The sequence below is a fragment of the Fistularia commersonii genome, chromosome 32 (genome assembly GCF_037954325.1).
Source record: "Fistularia commersonii isolate RoL2024-O1a breed Wild chromosome 32, RoL_Fcom_v1.0, whole genome shotgun sequence".
NCBI lineage: Eukaryota > Metazoa > Chordata > Actinopteri > Syngnathiformes > Fistulariidae > Fistularia > Fistularia commersonii.
In genome coordinates this window covers 8,849,507-8,875,736 of record NC_141315.1, presented here as the reverse complement: position 1 = coordinate 8,875,736, position 26,230 = coordinate 8,849,507, and the positions used below count along the sequence as shown (strand labels likewise).

Below are 26,230 nucleotides of genomic sequence, written 5' to 3'. Positions count from 1 at the left end.
ATAAATTTGAAGACTATTGATTTCAGAATATAAAATCTCATCTGGGAGTTAATCATTATTCTACACATTTAAGCAGCTGTATCAGTTTTACGAGAAAACTCAAGTGAGTAACATCGGAGGAAATAGCCGACTGGTAAACATCGACGCAAAATTAACACGCATTTATTGTCCCGGTACGAAGACGGGTTTTTTTTTAAGACGATGAGACGGAAAAGTGGGAAAAGCTGTTTGACGGAATTAGAAATATTTATGAAGTCTCCGACTCCGCTCAACCCGGCAGCCGTCCCTCAACCTCCGTCGGGACCGAGTTGATTATCTCTGCCAGGCGAGCGATTAGCTCTTTGCGAGAGATAAGAAGCTCGGTTGCCAGATTTGCGAGGAAGTTAAACCTTTCGGGGTTTACGATGTGGAGCGCGGCTGAAACCGCACGCTGCAGCCACTGCCGTATTTCTGATATCACATATCAAACCGGCATTTGTGTTGTTTTATGTCACAAATCTTGCAAAGAACTATAAGCTGGACCCTTGCTACTTTTTGGATTTTTTTTTGGGTGGATTTATCGTTCTTTAGCCTTTTTTTTTTTTGCAGCATTTGATTTTTTTTTCCGTCACGAAATTTCTGACAGCATCTGTCAAAATATTGCAATTTGTTTTGCAATTTTTTTTGCAGTGTTTCTAAAGTTTCAGTGTTGTCACAGTGTTGTGAGTTCGTTAAATTCAAATACATTGGACCCTCACTACTTTTCAGCTTTTGCGCCCTCGCAACTTTGGGAATTTGGTTCTCGCGATTTGTCGTGCCTTAGAAGTTTTTTGCAGCATTTGAATTTTTTTTTATCGTGATGAAATAGCCATATTCTAACCCTAACATATTCTGGGACAAAGTCGCGGGCCAACATTGATATTTATCAAAAAAAATCTTCCTCCAGATTTAACAATGAACCTTTTCATATGGACCCAAACAAGTTTAGCTTAAAACTGAATATGGAACAAGCATAGCTTAATACTTTACAAAATATAACTTAAAAAGCACACATGCAAAATCCTGTTTTCTGCCTAAGCAGCAGGTTGCCAGTATTAGCATAAGGTCGCTATGACGACTGTCAACAGAGGAGAGGGCGTTTATGAGTCCTGTTGTGATTTTCGTACCAAAACACCAGCAGAAAATTCTGGGATTTGTAGAATTAGCCGTACATGCGCTGTAGACTGTACTCTAATAGTCATTTGGAATGGCTTTGTGGGCCAAATATAATTACAGTGTGGCCAAAATTTGGTGTCAAGAGTTTGACACCTATGTTCTAGCCTAAGAAGACAAAAATGTTATAGAATAAATAAAATACGAGATCTCCTTCGCCGGCACGCATTCTTGGAGGAGACGGCTTCTCCGACATGACTCTTGACGACATCGACGGCTTAAGAGACCGACATTCGGATCCGTTGACAGACGAGAACCTCACCCAGATGATGAAGTCTGCCGGCGAGGAAGAAGAGGAAGAGAAGCGACAAGAGGAAGAAATCGAAGAGACCGGTGTCACGCTCGAACAACTCGTGGCAAAAGCCCTGCAAAACTAGTGACAAGATTGGGATGATATGGTTCGGTGGGTTGGCTTTTGTAACTTGATGGACTTTTCGCAGGGGGTCAGGGAACAAAACTCCCGCAAAAAGTGCGGGTCCACTGTATGCCTAATTCTAGTTGGTATATTGCAAATATGGTGTGTGTTGTCCGCACAACGCACTAATTCTGTAAAAGTTGTAAGCAGGGTAGGTGTGTTCAAAGGTGAACGGCCTTTTAATGTGAATTAATGGCTATAAAGTCACTCTAAAGAACAAAAAATAAGGTCTGACTGCCAAGAATAAGAGTGTTGAAAGCGTAATTCTCTGTGTATGAATACTTTAAACTGAGAAATCGCACTGTTGCTTTTCTGCAAGCCGACCGATCTGACTTGTATGCTCGTTCTTCCAGGCTAGCCAGGTGTTCGACAACGACAACTTGGCCGAAATTCACTTTTCCCGGAGGGTCTTAGAATGAAACTCTCGAGAAAAGTGAGGGTCCACTGTATTCTTCGCTGAGCTCCTTTTCTCCATGTATGAATACTTTAAACTGGCGTATTAAGAAAATCGCACCATTGCTTTTCTGCAAGCCGACCGATCTGACTTGTATGCTCGTCCTTCCAGGCCAGCCAGGAGGCCGACAATGACGACTTGGCCTAAATTCACTTTTCGCGGGGGGTCTTGGAACGAAACTCTTGAGAAAAGTGAGGATCCACTTTATATTTAAAGTGAATCTCATATATATATATATATATATCGAGTGAATTTGCTGTATTTCGTTGGATTGTCTGACATTTAGATGATGCGGAACATCATTAGACTTGTCCTTTACACAGTCTCAAGACGGTTCAAGAAGACGGGAGTGAAAAGATCATCGCGTGGAAGGGCGTCCGTGTGTGTGTGAGCTGGTTGACGATGTATATGTGGCGTGAAGACGACTGTTTTTCACATTTGGTCAGAGTCAGGGAAAAGGAACTCGGGCTGCCGGACCGACCGCTTCCGTGCATCTGGGACTGTGATACCGAATTTAGCGTCAGGCCTGTGAAGAGCTGACACACTTTTAATCCTCCTTTTTTTTTTTTCTTGTCCTGATATTTTTCTATTCTAAAATAGTACATTTCAACTGGTTTGGTTACCATCTGTGACCCTCGGACGTATGTCACTGAATAATTGAACAGCATGGATTGAATCAAATTTTATCTCCAGAATACAGAAGAACCTCGGCTTGAATGAGTTAAATTCGTTCTTTAACTCGAACCCATTGAAATCAATCCCACTGATCCGTCATCCGGCCCCCAAAACACACTGTATTCTATTGAAAGTTTCTTTTAAATGGGATTATTTGTGTCCAAAAAACTTTCTTTTCGTAAAGCCTTCTCGCATACGAGACCTTCGCTAATGCTATCTCCAGCAAGCTATCTTTCATAGTAATCTTTACACTCCTTACCTATCAGTATCAAAATGCACTGCGGACAGCAAAGTAGGAATTTCAGTGTACAGTGATCCCTCGCTATACCGCGGTTTACTTTTCACGGTTTCGCTTCTGATTGGCTAAAAAGTCACTTTGCTTCTTCTCTACCTATGCATCAGTAACGTTGCAATTTAATATGTACACGTACGTAAAACAGCTTGCCAAATTTACATTACGTTCGTGCAAATTCTCTTGCAATTTCGAGTTTCTCTAAAACCAATAATGTTGACAAAACTGCCCAAAAGGCAGCAGAAGATGCTATCTATCGCAGATAAAGTTAAACTTCTGGACATGCTAAGGGAAGGTAAAAGCTATGCGGCTGTAGGTCGGCATTATGGAATTAATGAATCTTCCGTTCGTTCCATAAAGAGGGAAGAAAAAAACATAAGGACGACAGCAGCGATAAGTTTTAATAAGGATGCAAAAAGGGTTGCAACTGTCCGCAAAAAGACCATGGTATGTGTTTTTTCATAATAATTTCTAATTTTCTCTCGTTTAATCCAATTACTCGGGTCGCGGTGGACGGTGCTAATCTCCGCAGTTTGAAGCCTTCTGTTCACATTGATGATTAAAATTATTATTTGACAGTACAGTACAGAAGTTATTTGTTGAAAAAAACGTTTCTAAAGTACAGTACTTTTATTTGTGAAACAAATGATTGAGCCTGTAAAATGGTTTGTTCTTTCTTTTCAACGTATAATAGAGTATTTAATTGTATAATAATTGTAAAAAAAAAAAAAAAAAGGTTTCTACTTCACGGATTTTGCCTATCACGGGTTCTTTTTGGAACGCAACCCCCGTAAAAACAAGGGTATAATGTACAGGGAAACACGTTTCTACGCCGTGCATGTGACAATAAACGCTTTGAATCTTAAATCTTTAGCCGCATCGGCTGTCTTTGGCGCATCTTTAGCCCTAAAGATCGTACAGATGGTTGGCTTGATATGCAACGCCAACACCGCTCTCACGTTCAGTTATTATTTTCTTCTCCGACTTCTTCTTAACACCACTAGCATTAGCACATTAGCGTTAGCATAAGAGGCGTTGTAACAGGAGAACACTATGAAAATTTGATAAGTAAGCCCGTGTGTGATTGGGGGGTTCCTTCTTCAACTTCTTCTTAACACCATTAGCATTAGCACATTAGCATTAGCATAAGAGGCATTATAACAGGAGGACATTATAAAAAAATTTGACAAGTAAGCCGGTGTGTGATTGGGGGGTTCGTAAGCCAAGGTTCTGCTGTTCGAGCTCACCGGTTCCCAGAAAGAGGACGGTGTAGACGTTCCCGTCCAGCGCCGGCTGCTTGTGCACGGCTATCCTGACGTAGTTGACGTTCCTCTTGAACATGAGCGGCCGGGCCCCTGTGGGGTGAACCTGGGCGGCCATGAGCGGGTGCCTCCTGGCGAAAGTGAGGACGTTGTCCGGGAGGTCTCGGGACGAATTGATGCCCTGGGATCTGTGCAGGTCCGTTATGCACTGAGGGGAACACGCGGAAAAATCGGCGGGTTGCTCTTTCGCGCCAACGGAAAACATTTTCAAGAAGGCGGCGCTTACGGATCCGGGTCTCGGCACCGGCACCTTCCCCGTGTACTCCCTCCACTTGGAGTCTTGCACCTCCATGAAGGGACCCTCAAAAACCCTCTGCACGTCGGAGGAGGCGTACTGGCAGATAGCAGAAGCTTTGATATTCTTCCTGAAAGACAAAACCCCACACCCCCGCCGTGAAGACACGCTCAGGATTAATGATTCAACCCTCAATGGAAACACGGGAGGTTATTACCCGGTGAGCGACTGCCACCCGGATCCCATTTCAAAGGCCGGTGGTGAGTGGCCGCTGACTAGAGGAGTTAACCAAGGATCTTCTACATCAGGGGTGTCAAACTCATTTTTGTCCAGGGGGCGTAATTACCAAGAAGTAACACTAAGTCCAATTTTTTCCTTTTTTTTCAGTCCAAAGGAGAACAGGTAAATAATAAAAATCTTTATATATAATGAATTTTTCCTTTCAAAAAAATACGTGACGAACACCCTGAGATTCATGAGGAGAACTAAGTGCTATTTCGACAAGTCAGTTCTGTCTTCTCGGTTTTCTTCTCACCAAAACTTCTCACCGAAACTGGCCGCAGCCATGCCGAACATACAGGTTATATTAACCTTAACCAACAAATCAGAAGCAGCGGTCCATTGTTCTTAAAAAAACAACACTCCGAGTCCACTTTTCTCTTTTTTGACAAGCACATCTTGCTGATGAGGGTGTTGGGGCCGACGGAGAAGCAATACCTTAATTTCTGGACGATAAGCCGCGACTTTTTTCACGTAAACAACACTGCGGCTAATATATGGACTTTTTTGGGGGGGATGCTAACGAGCTTCACGCCGTTAAAACATTTATCCTCGTCACATCAGACCAATGAAATGACCGAGAAATTCTGAGTCACCAAAAAAGACGACTTTGAGGGTTTTAGAGCGATCGGCTAGCCAGTGTGGCTTATATTGAGGTGCGCTCAAAGTCCGGAAATTACGGTAGGTCAAAATGCTATTTTCAGACCCGGAAGCCGCATTGCTGCCATCTGCTTTTGAATCACATATTGTTGTGCCGTGTTGCTAATATTGACTTAAACCGCACACCGCTAGCAGACAATATGCATTTTTTAATGTATTTTTTTCAAATTTTAGATTTATTCCATGGGCCGGATTGGACCCCCGGGCGGGCCGATACTGGCCCGCGGGCCGTACGTTTGACACTCCACCTAAATATTTGTTTTTCGCAATCATCGGAAAAAAAATCCGACAAAAAAACCCGCTTCCCGTGAGTCACGGCCTCATTTGCGGTCGAGGACGGCTTTGTGAACGAAACGACAGGCGTGAGCTGGAAGATGAGAAGCAGGTGACCCTTCATGTTAAACCCTAAAGGTGAGATTAGTAATGGTGGGGGGAGGTTCTGAGCCGTATCCTTAAGTCCATTGTCAACGCGCCTCCATCTTCAAAAGCATTCAAGAGAGAAAGATGAGATTTAGGTGAAACCAGAATCTGTCTTCAAAACTACTGAGCAATACAGCTCAGGGCGCCAACTTATCCGTGCATGTTTGAGCCTAATGCATGATGATGACTCCTACCTGCACAGGTGTAGGTGTTTTCTTTTCACCCCCCCTCCACCTCCCCCTTATTTTTAAAGGGGAAAACGCACAAAGAAAAGGGGAAAATAAAAAGAGGTCTGGAACGAGGCAGCAGACATGGGGGTTGGATATCAACAGATGGGGGAAAAAGTAAAAACAAAGAAAAATGGGATAGCGTTAGCGACGATGCTATCCTCTTCATCCGAAAGGAAACACCCGCGGGACGGTTCGATGCAGCGTGACTCTGCGTATCAGCGCAAACACACACACCGTCCAGGGGATGGAGGATTTTTCTACCGCCAGGCATCGTTCGCTGACCCTCTGACAGGGGATTGACTGCTCACCAAGGGCCCGAGGAGCTTCTCAGTCCACGTCACCGCTGATTGTTTTTATTTTTATTTTTCAAGGCCAGAGCAGGTTATTTATTATGAAATATAATTTTACACTCTACAGGGCATAAATGTGTCAAGTACCATTCCCATGATTTTATGAATTTTTTAACTTTGATTTTTTTTTTTTTTTTGTAAATTCACTTGATGTTGTTCAACAAAAGAAATTAAAAAAAAAAAAACATCATGAAAAATAATGGAGAAATTGTTTTCATTTCTGTAAAAATTAATTTTTAATCTTTTTTAATCTTGGAACATATGAAATTACCATGCTTTGTCACTTTTATCTATTTATTATTATAATGATAATTTTATAATATATATTTTATAATATATCATATTTTGTATATAATATATTGTAAAATATAATTAGTAAATATATTGATAATTATTATTATTAAGTATATCGTTATTATATATATGTATCAAATATAATTATTGTTTATGAATTTATTTATTTTTAACATTTACCACTCTTATTTTTATTTAAATCTGTACATTGTGTACATGTCTGTGCATATGTAAAATATACAGATAAAAAAAAAAGCATAATTGAGTGTCCTTGAGTGTTGAGTAAGGCGCCTTAAATAAAATGTATTCTTATCATTGTAATTATTAAAAAATAAATGCACAGAAGTGCATACTTGTCTAATTATTGAACGGGTTTCCCCTATCGACGCCTGTCAATCACAGGGCAACATTCATTTCCTACAGAGACATACAACTGTTCACATGCAAATCCAGAGTCTCCAATGAACCAATGAACCTCTGCGCCGATGTGCCGCCAATCTAAATCACACAATCAATAATCGAGCCAATAAAAGATTTCCTCTCCAGCGATATGAACACATGCAAAAGTACTTCTTGTCTGCAGAAAAAAAATTAAAATACCGCATTAAAATCTCTGAAATGCCACCTACTCCTACTGGAAAAAACACCAGAATGCATGAATACGCTCGTGACCCGAAGGCTTCGAGTCTCCACGTCCCGATCTTTATCCACTGAGAGGAGGGAACGTTTATACTTTCATGAATGCTACAAAAAAAAAAAAAAAGCCTTCCAGGATCCGTCCCTGCACACACGGCGTTCTACGGGGTGAAGGACGACCCTCGAGGGAGGCGCGAATCAAATTATTCTCGAGATTTCGGGCAAAGGACGAGATGAAAGTGAAACAACAACGTGTCCTCGACTCTAAAAACCGTTATAGAGAATTACTCATAATAGCGGCAACGGCTGCTAAAGCACGGATTAGGCCAATGATGCAATGTGGAACCAGAAGGTTGAGCAAGGTCACGGTTGAACAAACACCCCTCGTTTCCTCGCTGTTTTTCCACAAGTGAAACGGACACAAAAAATAAACCCGCAAGTGTTTCTCCGATCTCGCTCAAAGATACAAACATCAGTCGGCAGATGAGAGTGAAAATAAAACTCTTTGGGGGGAATTCGAAGATCAATCGCCTGACTGGACTTCCCTACTTTTACTTGGTAGTTTCATAAAAGAAAACCTCATCAAATGTCGGATTTAGACATTCCTTTGAAACGACGGCGTGTTTAGATTCGCGAGAAAAAAAGCGGTCACGTACCATTCCAGGCCGAAGATGCCGTAGAAAACGCTGCTTTGGGCGTCGCGTCCGTGCAGGACGAACACGCTGCGGAGGATGTTGAGGTGGAGCTCGTATTCGGGGACCGAGCACACCAGTCGGGCCTTGAGGAAGGTGGTCCACTTCCTCTGCAGGGTCCTCTGGCCGCCCCAGTCCGTCTGCGGACAGGAAGACCACATTCGAGGGTCAGGAACGTACGTACCAGCGAACCCCAAAACCAAAAGAATCATCCTAGACGCGACTGAGACAAGGTGGAAAAAGTCTTGGAAACGATTGTTCCTGCTCCGACTGTCGGCTCGATTGCCGTAATTGCACTTTGCGCGCAGCGGGGGGGACGGACCGCTGCCAGATTCGTTTGGCAGACTTTCTCAAAAAGAAAGATTCCTCTTTTTGCTTGTCCGAATTATAGCAGTTCGTCTTTGTACGCCGACGTCTTCCGCTTGTCGCCTCCACGCGCAATGAACAGATCGAGTTGCTTAAAACGGCACGTCGGGCGGGGAAAATCTCCCCATGATACCAGCCTCACTTTTGCTATAAAACAAATATAAAGAGGAGAAACCGGCAATGGAAGGAGAACCGGCTTCTTATTGCAGAAGGAGCTAAAAGATGCAAAATGTTAAAGTTACAAACTGAAGTCTGGATTATTTGAGCCGGAGTTGTTGTGTCCGACGCCATCGGAAGCCAAATTTATGTTTACTTGATTCTATAAATACAGTATAACCTTGTTTTTCCGGGGGTTACGTTCCAAAAAGAACCCTTGATAGTATAAATACTCTATTACACGTTGCTGCTGTCGTCCTTATGTTTTTTTCTTCCTTCTTTATGGAACGAACGGAAGATTCATTAATTCCGTAATGCCGACCTACAGCCGAATAGCTTTTACCTTCCCTTAGCATGTCCAGAAGTTTAGCTTTATCTGCGATAGATAGTATCTTCCGCTGACTTTTGGGCAGTTTTGTCAACATTATGGGTTTTAGAGAAACTCGAAATTGTAAGAGAATTTGCACGAACGTAATGTAAATTTGGGAAGCTGTTTTACGTACGCGTACGTATTAAACTGCAACGTTATTGACGCACAGGTAGAGAAGAAGCAGAGTGACTTTTTAGCCAATCAGAATGCAGAACACAATGCAAGATGCAAAATCGTGAAGTAGCAAAACCGTGAAAAGTAAACCGCGTTATAGCGAGGGATCACTGTACAGCTTTTCCTCATCTTCACAGAGTTTTTGAAATTTAAAGCACTAATTCGAGCTTCTCAATACAACCAAAGATCTTCTGGAATCAAAAGTTGATTTTGTACAATAGGGAAGCACTTACAGAATGAGGGGTTTTCGCGCACGGCGTCCAAACGGCTCTTTTGCCCATTATTCTGACTGGCGAACATAATTCTGCGTGTTAATGGATTACGCACTCAACCCACGTAAATGCTTTTTTTTTTTTTTTTTTTTCTTAAATGGATCCGCGGTGGAAAGCTGGTTTCTCGCCAGCTATTTATGCAGCGTTTTAACCAACTTCTCTAGCAAGTACTTAAGGAAATAAGCTTCGCTAGGTCATTTGGTTTCTGCCAGCAGATCCGCAAGGGCCTTTTTAGAAATTTGCAACCTAAAAACAGATCAAACATTCCCAAAGGAATGGACTGACCGAAACAAGGGGTTAAGAAAATCCTCACAGATTTAACGCGACTCTCAGGGCAACTTTAGCCTAAGTGCTTTTATGCAACACTTGTTTTCATCTCATTTACATCCCGTTAAAAAGAGGTCAGTGAGAAACAGCAAAGGACGACCGGTTAGGCGGCAGAGATGGCACGTCCTCCGCCGTTTCGGGCCAGCTTTAGCTCCGCACGTATTCGCCTTCCAACCGAGGCGGCGTTTGGCGGCCACGGGCTGAACGGCGGGGAGCGTCGACATCTGCATGCGTCGCTGCGCCCCAGTTCGGACTGAAATATTACACTCTGGGCCGCCATGACACGTCTGTAGCGCCGGCGAGGAGGGGAAGAAGAATCTGGACCTGGTTTCCCAAAATGACTTTGTTTGGGGGCGGGAAAAAAAAAAACAAGAAAAACAAAAGGATGGCAGAAACGCAGGTGAACCTGCAGGGTTGCATTACAAAATAATCCGATGTTTGAGGATCTGATAAAAACAGAAAAAGGACGCGGACCAATAGGAATTTAAAGATTTGGAGAAAACGCTCACATATTTTAGAGCATATCGCTGATTACGACATCATCATATCTCATTTCGCGATTCATCTGGCTGTATTTTGCCCTGATAACTTATTTATCTTAAACCCTGACACCAGCTATATTTTATTTATCTAGTTCTATTCATCTCATCTGATTTGATCTATTTTTATTTCTTCCCGTATGGAGCATCTCGGATCACACAATATCCCTCGGGATCAATAAAGTATTCCTGATTCTGATAAACAGAAGATGATTTCAGGCAGACTTTATATCGTGTATAAATACACACACACACACACACACACACACATATGTATATATTTCAGTTCAGACAAAATTATACTATTTTAAAGATAAAGTCAACCTTTTTATATATATGTATATATATATATATATATATGTATGTGTGTGTGTGTATATATACATTTATATATATACACATATATAAACTATATATATATAAATATACATATACACATATATATTATATATAAATATTATATATGTGTATAAAATATATATATACACACACACACATATATATATTACATTTAATATGTCTAATAATATAATAATATGTTTACTATATATATATGTATATATATGTGTGCGTATATATATATGAGTACATATATATGTATATATATATGTATATGTATATATGTATGCAAAACATATATATATGTATATATAAATAAATATATATATATAGAAAGATAAAAGATTGATTGTATTGATTGTATTTAACAAATTTGTTTAAAAGATACAATAAATCTTTTATCTTTTTTATATATATATATATATATGTTTTGCGTACATATATACATATATATTTATACGCATATATATATATATGTGTATATATATATATATAAGGATAAAAGATTTAATTTATCTTTTAAACAATTTTGTCAGGTACTTACATTTTCAGACATTTTTATCCACATGGCTGTCACTTATCAATAACTTAATTTAGGTCACTGGTAACACTTGTGAGGTAGAACCGAAAGCCAGAGGAAGTTAACATCAAGTAAATGAACAATATCATGTTCTAAACGCTGTTTATGACTACAAAGTGTCCCCTATTGAATATGCAGATTTTTAAAAAATAGTTTCCTCTTTTTAACAGTCCTATACGTACAATGCATCACATCCATGAATCGTCCACGAACGTCATATCGTCGGCTACGACTTGCCGAAGCTTCACCGTTGGCGGTAATTACAGTGTTGTACGGTTTTACGCACGAGCAGGAAGCAAGAGAGGGGAAAAAAAAAACCACGAGGGACGGTTGCAGGGTGTGCGGTGGAGAGGACCGGAGATGCTGATCGCAAGTGAAATGAAGTGAGAGGGGAAAAAGGGAGGAGGAGTGGAAGAAGGAGAGATGGCCGTCAGGAGAGCGAGAGAAGGTTGCCGTTGGATTTTGCCCGGCAACAACGGCGACACACCCGTGGAGGAACCCGCCAAGTGAAGAAACCGATATTACGAACGCAGAGCTGCTTCTTCTTTCAAGAACCGTGAGAGCGTATGTTCGCAAAAAAAAAAAAAAAACTTTCATCCCTTATTTGCAATTGGATTGCCGTATGAGCTGTATGAACTCCAAAACCAAAGGCTGGAAGCGCAAGAAAACGTATTAAGGAGATGCCGATTCGTGCGAAACGATAATTGCAGCTCTTTACTGGCGAAAGACAACTTTTTAAACTGAAAGGAGTTTATATAAAAGGGTAAAAAAATCCTGAAAGAGGTGAACCAAAAGGGTCATGGTGCATACAAGAGGTATCCTTGGTGTGCATACTTGCTAGGCTAACTGACCACTAGCTAAGCTAACTGGTGATGCGACATACAGAGTAGAGGAGGCGGTTTATCGCCTATTAGCCGAACTTTCGGGGTTTTCCTCTGACCTTACAGACTCGGGCGATCCTGGAAACCTTGGTCTGGGTCGGGTAGGCCACCTGCTCCTGGCTCCTCTCCGTGAAGAAGAAGTAAATCTTGTCGTCGTCACCGATGGAGCTGTTTAAGCTCTCTTTCAGCAGCACCGATCCCACAAAATCTGCATCTGCGCGTACACACACACACACACACACACACACACACACACACACACACACACACACAAACAAAATGAAGAAACCAACGCGCAGCCCTGAGCAGCTGTGGGATCGTCTCCTGAGAAAACCACGCCGAAGCTTCTAAGTTTGATTAAATCAGGACACCTAAGCTGGTTAGAGCCGCCGTACGCCGTTTGTCGCCTTAATCGCTCGTCATCTGTGATGAGGTTTTCAAGTTTTTGGAAGGTTTTACTTTCTGTGGCGACGGCCAAATGCGTAATGACACCAAAATATCTGCGGTTTGTTTGACAGGGAGTTTGTCTGACAGCGGCACTGCTGGCAGGGACAAAGACAAACAATGAAAGCTGGATTATTTGGGGTTTTTTTTGTCACATATTTTGAGAATTAAGTCAATTCTGAGCTTAGAGTCAACATTTAACGTATTTCAATATAACATTGACACAAAATTAAAACAATCTTTAGGCTAATTCCTTCTCTGCTTTTCTTTCATCTTGGAATGGATAGTGTAGCATACCCTGATTAAAATACAGAGGAACCTTGAAGTTTAGCCTCAAAGTGAAGCAAAGTGTGCTAGTTACATTTAGCAACTCATTGTAGCTTTATGTGTGTCGCAAGAAAGCTAAGATAAGTCAAAGTGCGTATTATATTTTTTGATACATTTTTAATTTATAAAGTACAATTTTCTCATTTCAAAACACACAACAAAACCGGTTCAACAGATTAATAGTTTCACTTCATTTTAATGGGGAAATTTAGCTCAGTCAACGAACTTGTGGATTTGGTGCAGCGGACGGCAGAAACGTCAACAGACGACGCATCGGAAAAGTCGTTCAAGCCGGTCGGGGCCGGTTTAATCTTTTTAAAAGAGGAGCAGCATTCACTCCGCTAAGTGAAGTTTAGCCAAGTGTGCTAGTTACATTTAGCAGCACATTGTAGCATTCAGTGTGTTGCAACTAAGTTAAGTTAAGCCATAGTGCATATTGTATTTTTTTTATTATCACGTTATTTTTTTTATTATATATATTATAATTTTTTAGAGATTATTAATTTATAAAGTACAATTGTCTAATTTTAAAAACACACAACAAAACCGGTTAAACTGATTAATAGTTTCGCTTACAAGCAAAGTGTGCTAGTTACATTTAGCAACACATTGTAGCATTACGTGTGTCACAAGTAAGTTAAGTTAAGCCATAGTGCATATTGTATTTTATTATATTTTGTTATTTTTTTCTTATTATATATTATAATTTTTTTGACATTATTAATTTATAAAGTACAATTTTCCAATTGCAAAACAAACGACAAAACCGGTTAAAGGGATTAATAGTTTCGCTTACTTGCAAAGTGTGCTAGTTACATTTAGCAACACATTGTAGCATTAAGTGTGTCACAAGTAAATTAAGTTAAGCCATAGTGCATATTGTATTTTTTTATTATTTTTTTTTTGATATATAATTTTTTAGACATTATTAATTTATAAAGTACAATTTTCTCATTTTAAAAATGAGAATAGTTTCGCTTAGTAGCAAAGTGTGATAGTAACATTTAGCAACACATCGTAGCATCAAGTGTTTGGCAAGTAAGCTAAGCCATAGTGCATAAAACGTTTTTTATACATTATTTATTTACAAAGTGCATTTTTCTTATTTTAAAACATAAACACGTTACACGGATTGATACTTTCACTTCATTTCTATGGGTAATTTCAGCTCGGTGACCGAACTTGTAAGTCAAGTTATCACTGTATTACATATATATATATATATATATACACGGTAATTTCACATTGTCTTATTATGCAGCATGTATTTACCCAGGAGCCAGCGGGTGGGGGCCTCCTCCGTCCGGAGCGTGGGGAAAGGGAAATTTCTGCGAACATCCGGGGAGCTGCGGAACTCGTACTGGGAGGCCGTGAACATGTCGCCGTCTGAGCCGTGGATGATATGACACAAGAACGTGGTCTCATAATACGACTTTTTTAATCCCCGTTGATCTACACGACATTTCGTTAGAGAAAATAAAAATCCAGATAGATAAAAAAAAAAAAAAATAAGCATCTGAGGCCCCTTTTTTTTATAATGTAATTATATTTAGGTAAATCCCTTTGCAGATATGTTGAGCAAAGCCCACACCTTTTTCGTTGCTATGACAACAACCTTATATTGTATTTGTGGAGCGTACCCACGAGAAGGCCGGTGTATCCCTTGGCCGGGTCGTAGGGACACCGGTCACGGCCGTCCTCAAATCCCGAAGAGAACCCGAACCGTTCGGTGTCCTTCGAGGGAAAAGCGGAGACATGATGATCAAGTTCAAGTCAAAACCACGTGTATCAAATGCGTATCATGTTGTATTAAAATTTAAATAAACAAAGACATGATGTAAAAATCAGGAAAAAATTTCTTTAAAAAAGAAAAAAAAAATCCAATTAAAGGGGAAAAAATAAGCAATTTTTTTTTTTTTTTTAATAACAGGAATAGCTTTTTTTTTTTTTTTTTAATGTCTGGAATGCTTGGCTCTTACGATATAAGCGCAGAGCGGTCTGAAGGCGTTGGTCCCGCAGACGTACAGGTGGCTCTCGTTGTACCGCTGCAGGAAGCGGATGTGATTGTAACACTCCGTCTGCCGGGGGTTTGGAAAAAAACAAAAAAAAAAAAACAAAACAAAAACACATTTTATTTCAAGCTCGGCACCGAACGAGGCCGACTAACACACAGATCAGTCAGTCCCTTCTCGCGGTTCGCCTTATTGTCGATTTTCTCCACATTTACTGGACATACAGAGGAATATCATTACTCACAATCCCACGATGACATGAAATTAAAATGATTATAATAATAATAAGAGTGCAAATTAGCAGCAAAGTGCACTATTCCATTAAACAGTAAACATTATATTATGAAGTATGAAGTAGAAAGCGCACGCACATACAATATTTCCGATATTTGACGGCAGCAGAGGTTATTTTTTTTGTACAGTTTAGTGCATTACTTTTGAATTCTCTTTTAATAAAAGCTTCAGAACGTGGAGAAGAGGCTGAATTAAAAAGTGTAAGTGCCTCCTGGTACCTTATTGTCTCTGCCTTTGTTTAGACACTGCTTCTTCTGTTCGGGGGAAGCGTCCCAATCAATCTGAAAACAGCAGGGGGGTCATAAGGATGACTCAGGTAATGAAAGGGCGGCGGGAGGAGGGTGAAGAAAAAACTGTCAGGAAGCAGAAAAGATGTGTTTCTATGTGTGTGATGGACAAAACCAGGGGGGGGAACAAAAGGAGGTTTGACTTGTGCAACATGAAAACACACCACCGACTCCCCGGCATTGAATAAATGCCGAGTGCATTTAATCCGATATCCGTAAAATTGGAGGGACACAAAGGGATTTGCTCAATCTGCTTAAGACTATTATTAGTTTGTCCTCCTTTAAGACTCGCAAAATAGACGGAAACTTGTGAAAAAGGGAGGTTAACCGCGTCTTCTGTTAGTGCCGGGGGTTACGCCACGAAGCGACGCTCACCGTGAGGTTCGCGGGTGAGGAGATGTCGGAGGCGTTGAGCGCGTGCACGGCGCCACGGGCGCCCACGTATAGCAGGCCGGCGTCCTCCTCCAGCAGCAGGGTGCTGTGGTTACGGGAAAAGCCTTGGAAACGAACGCTGCCCAACAGACCTGCAAAGATCCGGCATCATGCACCGCGAGGATTAGTCCAGGAACAATGGCCGGAGGCGTTTTACTGCAAATGGTGAAAACCAGCATCGAACAAAAACAAGAACGCTGACCCCCACGGACAAAACCTTGCTTCTGACAGTTAAATTCAGGGTGAGATTCTTGGTCGGAAGTAATAAACATGCAGGGGAGAAGGGAAAATATGAAGCCTGCGCATTTTAATCAAAACAAATATGGCCGTCATGCAGTGATGTGCGGTCAGGGGAGGCAGAAGAGGTCGCGCCTCACTTGCCAATCTTGCAAAGAAAAAATTGTCAAATAAAAATGGTTATATTCATCAGTGATTTTTACTGCAAAGTTATTTTTCATTTAATGTCACCAGTTTTGGATTGTTTTTTTGCTCAAAATACCAAGATGTTGGTGTTCAAATATTGAGAATAGACGTGCAGTGAGGCAGCGGACTATTGAGCCTCAACGTAGATTGCACAATGACAGCTGACTTCTGCCATGCTCTGCACTAAGAACATATTGATATCTTTCTATGTATGTAGAAAACTTTTGCTATATGAACTACATTTCCCATGTTCTGTGTTTTTTTTTGTCAACTGTATTTGTGTTACTAGTTCCTTGTGCTGCAACGAGCCACTAAGTGAGGCACGCAGTTCTCCTGCCTCATGGTAGGGGGCGCTCATTATTCCAGGGATTTTTGGCCTAACTGGTCATGAAACTGACCGCATTTCACTGCCGTCACTTATCAATTCATTCCTAGCTTTGGTTCATGTGTCGGTCAGTGTCAGGGCTGGGTTTGTTTATTTCTTTGGCCTAAATTTCAGAAAACATCATTTTTTCAGGGTCATTTCTGTCGGGGAATAAGTGATGCGATGCTTATTCCAGTTGCATCCTTTCTCACAATCGCCAGAAGAATAAATCACTTTTACAACACTGCAGTTGAAAATTCACAGCGGACAAACACGAATTAGCATGTAGCGGTTAGGATTCCTGGTTTTCACCCAGGCGGCCCGGGTTCGACTCCCGGTATGGGAAAACCGTCCATTTGAGGTGAATTTGATGCGAATGGTGAAAAATAATAAAACTAAATAAAGTTGTGGGTATTAAGAGTGGAAAGATCTCCCGTCGCATCAATATTCACAAGCAGACTGGCCTGGAGCGTGTGAAGATTTATCTAAATTAGGCTGTGAAAAAAAAAATGACAATTTAATCCCTTCACCCGTCATATTGTCAACTCTGTAAAAGATGTTGAAAATAAAGCTGAAAAAAAAAAAACCCACTTGTGTTGCGTATCGAAGTTTCAATCTCCGATCTCCGGAGCGGATAGCGGGGTTTGGATTTTCAGTATCAGAAACTTTTCAATTTTGGAGGACCTCAGCGAAAGCGGAAGACGGGAGGATACGTGATGATTAATATGTCCATCTACACTCTGCTGACTCCATATTCTTTTAGTATTATTAATATCTTCACCTCTTCTCCGATGACAGGCCGCTCATTTGCACTCCTCTTCCTCGCCACATCACGTTTGTTTAATAGGGACATTCATCTCCGTCTGCATGTAAGCGAAACTGAAAATCAACACTCCGATCCGGAGGTGCCACTGAGGGGAGGTTTTCGCACCCAGATAAAAAAGACCATGTCCTCGTTTTTCCGCCTCGGAGCGGCGCGGCAAAAACCTGCCCCCGTTTCCGAGGTGCCGCACCTTCAAATATTTAGCGCCGCGGCGTGCCAATTATTCCGATGTCGGAATCGTCTTGGACGGATAGGGAGCGCGCATCGGATTTGAATTTCGTCCACCCTCCGAACGTTAACCCCGGTTTGTCCCACTTGCACTATGAGCCCCCCCCCCCCCCCCCCCGCCCTCCACACACCCGTTCACACACGCCGCTAATGATGATGATGGTGATGATGCCTCGGCAGAGCCGCTGATGTGAAGTGGCAGTACTGGGGCACGGTTCCTGCTGAATGCCCTGAAAATCTCACCTCGCCCGATTCCACCCCCTCCGCCCGCCCACTTATCCCCCCCGTCCTCTCGAGACCTCCCAGTTTTCACTCCGGCGCCCCCCCCCCGCCGCCGCCGCCGCTCCCCTCCATCCCATTATTCCGGTGATGCCGGTTCTTACATGTTCTTCAGTCACGCTCCTCTGGTGAGCGTGAAAGCCAGACAGAAGCTTTAACGGCCAAATCACAGAAGGAGCATGTGGGTCAGGACTGGGTTTCCAACTGTTCTGAAGGGAATTTGAATAAGAAAGAAAAGCGCCCAAGCTTCCGATTAAATATCATTTTTTTTTATATAGTAGTACGGCAGAATTCTTTTACAAAATTTTTTCTTTTTTTTTCTTTTTTTTTTTCAATTCAAAATTTTGAATTTCTTCTACTATATATTTCTTGAGTCACACTCCTCTGGTGGGCGTGAAAGCCAGACAGAAGCTTTTACGGCGACATGACAGAAGGAGCATGTGGGTCAGGACTGGGTTTCCAACTGTTCTGAAGGGAATTTGAATAAGAAAGAAAAGCGCCCCAGCTTCCGATTAAATTTTTTTTTTTTTAATATATTAGTATGGCAGAATTCTTTAACAAAATTTTTAAATTTTTCTTTTTTTTTTTTTTTTATTCAAAATTTTGATTTTTTTTCTGCTGTATATTTTGAATACACAGTGGACCCTCGCTACTTTACGGTTCTGCTTTCGCGCCCTCGCTACTTCCAGGATTTTTTTATTTTGTAATTTGGTTCTCGCCTTATATCGTTCTTTAGCATTTTTTTTTTTTGTTAAAATAATGTTTACACCAAAAAAGCAATATAGCAAAATGAAACTAAAATTTATCTTACAAGTAAAAATGAAATACGAGATCTGCTTTGCTCAACAAAGATACCCAGCATCAGGAACTCTCGCTCCTACCATTGGATCAACGCAAGATCTCATAACATTGGCTAAGCAGATCCGTACTTGTCATGCTATTGGCTGATTGTGGGTTGAGTCCAGCGTAATAAAGTTGATAGTGGGTTGATAACCGTTTGCGGGAGGTTTGTAAGGATGCGTTGAGGGTTAATATATCTGTAAATAACATCAAAATGATCACGTCTGTGGAAATTCACTTTCCGCTGCATCATGCCTTTATTTGGCAAACTCCGGGGAGGGGGTATCGGTGATCAGTCCGTCCCTTTGGTAAATGGTCTTGACTTTTAAAGCAATTTCATCACCTTGCAGTTAGAAAGCGCCTCACACTGGGTTGGATTCTCACACACAAACACACACCCGTGGCGGCAGAGCTGCCATTCAAGGCACTAACTAGGCCAGTGTCTTGCCTGGGAACATTTCGGCTCACAAAAAGGACGAATTGGGAATAGACCAACGCTGTATTTTCCGATAAATTCCTACTTTTCCAAAGTCCACATGAATGCGTAAACATCATATATTACAACTTTTGGAATATCTTTGAACCTGTCGTCCATTGGAGCGCAACGTCGTCGACCGAATCCATAGAAAGGTCCGACGAGGTTAACGTTAACCAGTTAACGGATCCTTTTTAGCAAAAAAAGAAACCTCTTGACGGTCGGAGCCTCAAACCGCGACGTCCCCACGTGGGTTGTGCAAATCGCTCGCCGGAGGGCTGGAACTCATTTTACTGTTTTTGAAATTCACGAGGCCCGAGATGACGATCATGCGCTTATACAACAGGGTGACAACTGGTCGGAAATCCCAAATGTGACAAGGACGGCGTCTCCCCTCCCACATGACTGGCTGCTTTACCGCCCGTCACGTGGCCACGCCGGCTGATGGTAGTCGCTCCAAAACTCCCCTCCCTCCAACTTCCCTTTTGGCTGCAGGCCTTTCCTTACTGACAGCCAGAGATCTGCTCACTGGCCAGTAATTAAGTTATTTTTTTTTAGCACACTGGTTCTGTCATGGCCATCAGATTGATTATATGCACGACAGTCGGGAGGAATGACACGGAACGGGCTACATTTGTATTTAAATATAGATGTATAGCACCAGAAGGGTCCAGGAAATAGTCCATCCGCTTGCATGAAGCGAAAGGCCAAACAAACGGCGCGACATCAGGGCGGGGGCGGGGGACGGCGTTCTGTTTGAACGCGCAAATAAAAGGAGGCTAAAACCGGTGTGGGCCGTATGTGGCACACGCCTCCTAAACAAATATCCAAATGTCACCGAGCGCAAAATACGTTTAAATTGCAGGTATCTTATGGGAAGCGTCCCGTCTTCTTGAATTATTCACTAAAATATGAAGGGAATCAATCACGGCGTTTAAGGGATATTCAAGTTGGTGTTTAAAAATATGCAATGCACCACGTGGCTGGAGCAGGAAGACCGAGAGCAACAGGGATCCAGTTTCTGGGCCTCCTTTTGAGACTGATAAGATAATAACATTATTATTATTACTGCTGTTAATAATAATAATAATAATGACAATAATAATAAATCAATAAAAATAATAATATTATTATTAACAACAAAACAATGTTATTATTATTATTTTATCAATAATACTACAAATATTAATTATTATTTTTATTTTATGTATTAACTTATAGTTATTATTATTACCAGTATAAAAAGCAATAACAATAATGCTAATAATAATAGCGTTACTGTTAATTGTATAATTATTATTGTATTTATTAACTTATTATTATTAATAGTATCAATAGCAATAATAACTGCTAATAAAATGCTAAGAATAATAATAATTGTTATTGTTAATTATATTATTATTATTGTATTTATTAACTAATTATTATTAATATTAATAATAGCGATAATAGCAAAAATGATTATAATAATTATAATAATAATTGTGATTATTATCATTATGATTATTTAATTGTATTTAATAATTTTATTTTTGTAATAACAATAATAATAATATAATAACAATAACAATAATTATAACAAAAGTGTCAAACAGAAACAGAAACCATGACCTAGAATTCTCATCTAACTTGAGAAAACAACATGTCCATGTAACTGGTCCTCAGGATAATTGACGACGACGTCAATGTCAACGTTGTTGCCATGCCGGGAACGTAGAAAACGGCAAACGAGTCCGTCGCTATGGGCAAACATTCAGACGTCGATGCATCGGTGATGGGCCGATACAATCAGCCGGCCGATATATCGATCCGGGTTCTGCCAAGAATGATAAAACCCATCTGCTACGCGTTGGTGAAAATTTCCGTCTCTCTGTTCTCTCCCACTAATTCTCTCCCCGCCGTCGCCGCCAGAGCGTCTCATTGAAATCCAAAGCGAGGTCTACATTCTCCCTGCTGGTCTGACTCCAATATGACTGAGCGACTCCTCTGCCACAACCAAAGGTCAGGACACGCTGGAGGGGGGGAAGGGGTGGGCGGGTTTCGGAGTCACGTTCCCCAAACACAGGTTCACACACACACACACGCACACAAAAAAAAAAGCATCGGTGCACAACAGTGGACGCACAAACCGCAGAAAAACAAAACCTTCCCTTCGTCATTAAAACTCGTAATCGGAGAGTTATGAAACCCGACCGGGGCTCAAAGCGATGTGGAGGGCCGACCGCATGTGAGTCACCCAAGAGCGAGCAAAAGCCTTGGTTTTTATCTTATAAAAATAGCGGTTGCATGATATAACATGCCCGGCGCTGATGAGAAAGGCCGCGGTGACGTACGCGATGTCCTCGGCCCCCGAGGCCCCCGAGGCCGCCCTCGCTTCATCATCCCGCGCCTCCGCTGACTTATTAGCACGTTTTTTCGTTTGTTTTTTTTCTACTCGGGATGACCACGCACCTCATCGCCCTTCGTACGGATTTAATTTATCGTTCTGTTTTGATAAAACTCGATATCTGGATGGATAACGGCGACAAAAATTCCCGCCGACATCCTCGGACCCTTTGGAAATACTCGTATTCGGGTCGGGACGAGAGTTTGGACTTGAAATTCGATAAACGTGATGTCGTCGGATATCAAATTGCTTGTCAGAACAGAAAGCTTTCGCAAACCGGCGAAAGTTTCTGATGATGATAAAACCCTCGGTTTTGACATAAATCATAGGGTTCTAAAATACCCTCATGCCCGACTTTCACTTTCTTTTGAAAACTTCAGTTTATCGATTTTGCGTTTTATGTCCGCCGTTTTCATCTTTTCTTTTATTATTCAGCAGAAGTCTCGCCGTTTCAACGACTTTCTTGCTTTTTTTTTATGAATGGATAATTCTTTCTGCATCAAGGAAGTGCCATTAGAGCAGATCTTTAAGAATGAAATGTTCAAGTGGAAGTAAGTGGCAAAGTGCAGTTGTAAACTGAAAACCATTTGTCAGCACAAAAAAATAGAGAAAAAAAAGGACTCAGTCACTTCAACTTCCACAAAAGCTCGGTGTGTGTGTGTGTGTGTGTGTGTGTGTGTGTAATCGTGTATAAAAAGTCAGAGGATTTGTAAAACTGATTCTTCAAAAATATCATGCAAAAATGCTATGCTACGAAGAATGCATTGCATTCAACACACACACACACACACGCACTCATAATTACATTTATAAAATATACGTGTTTAAATAAAAGATACTCTGCTGCTAGCAATAAAAGAGATAATGAAGCATGTTTCTCATCAAATAAAAATTGGATTTTAATTCTTGTTTTAGTTACAATTGCTGTTTTCACACATCGAGTGAACATCTGAACACTTCTTGACAAAAGCTCTTCGGATATGTCGACTGCACATTCATATATTTATATTTTTACTTTCCCCAAATTCAACGTTCCTCAAAGATCATAAAAACACAGAGCGTATTGGTAGCTGTTTGGTTCTGTTTTTTGACTTTTTATTTTCTTTATTTAGTCTCTTGTTTATGTTCTGGCCTCCTGCTTTGTATGCTCTCTTCCTCATTGGTCTCTGTTAGTCCCGCCCCCCTGTGTTTCATCCAATCAGCTTCCACCGTTAGTCTTATGAAATTACCTGGTTTACTTCCTCCTTTGTTTACACAGCTCAGTCTTGTCTGTTTACCTATTTTGACTTGTTTAGCTTTGTCATTGTTTTTTATTAGTTTCTGCAATAAATTTCTTTTTCAATACGCGCCCAACATGTTTTTTTTTTTTTTCAAATGTGAATTAATTTATTTCATTTATCTCTTGAGTTTTCGTGTCACCAGGGCTGCCGAACAAAACATCAGCCTTCGAGATAACAACTGTGAGCCTCGCTGGCAGTTTCTACTTTAGAAAGCGGTGAACTTGGCCTTTATTTGGAGAAAAATCTTTGAAAACCTGGAGAAACTTCAATAATTATTCAGATCTCTGAGTTGTTCCATAAATAAAACGGTCAAAGAGGCTAGCGTTGATGATCCAGATCATTGGCAGCCATGAGTGTGCTCATTCAGTTTTGAGGATGACCTATGCTTTCAAAAAAGATGCGTGCACACACACACTCACTCACACACACACACACACACACACACACACAGAGTAACTGGGCTCTGCTGCAAAATCAATGAGGTAAGTCAACAGAGAGCTGAGGTGCGCCAGAAGCCTCTCAACCTGCTGGCTGGTTTCTGTTTACTGGTGTCATTTTGTATGCACAAGTATATATATATATATATGTATTTGTGTGTATGTGTGTGTGAAAGTGGGCATGTGTGGGTTCGCTAACACGGGCGCGTTTGCGTAAATGTTCAAAGAGCGTTGTTGGATGAGGGTGCAAGGTCAAACCAGCTCTCCACGGGAGGCTGATTGGGGTGAAAACATTGAAATACAAGCACAAACACACAGACAATTTTTCCATTCCATCGCCCTCACACACACACACACACACACAAAAGTGCAAACGTGTGTGTGTTCATGTTTATAGTATGAAGTTGTTTAGGAACAGGAAGGCGATTAGATTTCATCTTCCTCTTTCAATGAATAGCAAATAACATTTTCATTTGCATGTTTTCTGTGATAAATACAGCATTATTTACAAGGGAGGAAGTAAATATTTCAACAAGACGTTAATCAAGTTAAGTCTGTGAGATTTGTTTGCCAGATAACTGGATTCTTAAAAAACATTCGATCTGACAAATGGAAAGGAAATGATCTTTCGCGTTTTTTTTTTTTTTTTTAAATCCGAGCACAAAATAATAGATCGTGAGAAACAATTTATCATCTGGATTTTTTTTTGTGCAGACAAGACAGTTATCTCATTCAAAACAGATTTACTCGTTGCGACACGATAACTGCGTGCAAGATGATTCCCCTTTCAGGACCTTCAGGAGGAGGTTAGTGAGCAGACACACACACACACACAATATCTGTGGTCCATTTACTTGGAGTGTGTGCTCATATTTCAGTTTCCCTCCAGGTGGAGAAACCTTCAGTTTCTCACTATTTCACACCTCATCCGTCTCTTAAAGGTGTGAAGACACTGCAGTTTGTGATTCAGAAAGTGTGTATCCGTGTGTGTGTGTGTGTGTCTGACGGACCGAGTGTGTGTCTACGGTGAGCCGTCGCAGGTGGCGTGTCCAGAATGTGCACGCTCACACTCAACATGTCGGTAATCCCCACTGTGGGGTCCAAGATGGTAGTAAATCCATGTGTGTTTGCGCAAGAGAGACTTCCTGGGTGACTCATGGATCGGTCAACTACACACTGCGGAACATGTGACACACACACACTCAGACACACACACAAAGCACGTGCTCACTAAACAGATCAGAGAACAAACGCTGCGAGGAAAAAGTGACTAAATGTCTTCGGACAGCGTCGTAGCCGTCCGTCGTTGTCGACCGCGTTACATAAGCGGGCCTTCGTCTCCTTAACGAAGACGACCCTCTGTTATGTAACAACCGTGCGCAAACGCGCACGAAAATAAAGAAGCGAAGTGTGTCCGCACACTGAGTACGCACACCTCAGATCACCTCAAAAATCGCCGCGATACAGAAGTTAAGATTACGATATCGAAGCCCGAAAATCTTCTTTCGGCTTTTCCCACCAAGGGTCGCCAAGCGAGTCAACTTTCTCCATCTAACCCTGTTCTCTGGATCCTCCTCTCTCACTACGTCCATAAATCTTCTCTTTGGTCTTCCTCGAGACCTCCTGCCTGGCAGCTCCAATTCCAGCATCCGTCTACCAATATATTCTCTATCCCTTCTCTGTACATGACTGAACCATCTCAGTCTGGCTTCTCTGACCTTCTCTCCAAAACATCGAACATGTGCCGTTCCTCTGATAGACTCATTCCTGATCCTCTCCATCCTGGTCACTCCCAAAGAGAACCTCAACATCTTCATCTCTGCAACCTCTAGTTCTGCCTGCTGTCTTTTGGTCATTGTAACAGTTTCTAGTCCAAACATCATCGCTGGTCACTGTCTTGTACACCTTTCCTTTTATTCTGGCTGAAAGTCTTCTATCTCTTGGTACCCCTGACACTTTTCTCCACCCATTCCAACCTGCTTGGACCCGTATCTTCACCTCTTTTCCGCACTCTTCGTTGCCCTGGACTGTTGACCCTAAGTACCTGAAATCCTCCAACGTCTCGATCTCCACTCCCTGTAGCCTCACCGTTCCACCCGAGTTCCCCTCATTCACACACATATATTCTGTCTTGCTGCGACTAACTTTCATTCCTCTCCTTTCCAGAGCATACCTCCACCTCTCTAGATGTTCCTCAACCTGTTGTCAGCTCTCACTACAGATCACAATGTCATCCGCTAACATCACGGTCCATGGGGATCGGAGCGCGAAAGTAAATTCTCGAAATGAGACGCGTAGAATATCGATCAGCCGTTGGCTGATGTGCGCAGATGCTGACGCCAGCATGTGTGTGTGTGTGTGTGTGTGAGAGAGAGGTCGTCAAAATCAGCCTAGCTGTCCGGAGGCGGGACATTTAGTTCTTCGTTTGGCTCTCTACGCAGGCTCGGGGAATCGGGATGATAAATCGTACTGAACATCTTCCGTCGCCTTCGGCAGCTGCAGCAGGAGCGCCGCTGCTATTATATGCGGCTTAATAAGGAGGGCAGCTTGTCATCTTCACCGGCAGAAGACAGATGGGAACGTAACATTTTGGCCTTGGTTTGATATAGAAAAACAAACCATCGGTGTTTTCTGGAATCAAGACACTGATAAGTCAATTGGCCGGAGTGTAATTAATCAGTTGTTTGACTCCTCGAACTCTCGATCCGCGATAAAGTCGCGCGGCCGTCGTGGTTTTTTAATCACCGCCA

The 26,230-nt window shown here is 41.6% G+C and overlaps 1 protein-coding gene across 1 annotated transcript in view; it reads right to left on the bottom strand.

The window, feature by feature from the left end:
- The window catches only part of sema4gb (sema domain, immunoglobulin domain (Ig), transmembrane domain (TM) and short cytoplasmic domain, (semaphorin) 4Gb), a 53,469-nt gene that overhangs the window by 10,900 nt on the left and 16,339 nt on the right, over window positions 1-26,230 (bottom strand). The window contains exons 3-11 of the mRNA XM_086140037.1: window positions 15,889-16,037; window positions 15,445-15,507; window positions 14,900-14,998; window positions 14,561-14,654; window positions 14,193-14,306; window positions 12,209-12,363; window positions 8,110-8,285; window positions 4,576-4,714; window positions 4,275-4,497 (exon numbers count right to left, since the gene is read on the bottom strand). Coding sequence (XP_085996163.1) covers window positions 4,275-4,497; window positions 4,576-4,714; window positions 8,110-8,285; window positions 12,209-12,363; window positions 14,193-14,306; window positions 14,561-14,654; window positions 14,900-14,998; window positions 15,445-15,507; window positions 15,889-16,037 — 1,212 coding nt within the window. The remainder of the gene's footprint in view (window positions 1-4,274; window positions 4,498-4,575; window positions 4,715-8,109; window positions 8,286-12,208; window positions 12,364-14,192; window positions 14,307-14,560; window positions 14,655-14,899; window positions 14,999-15,444; window positions 15,508-15,888; window positions 16,038-26,230) is intronic.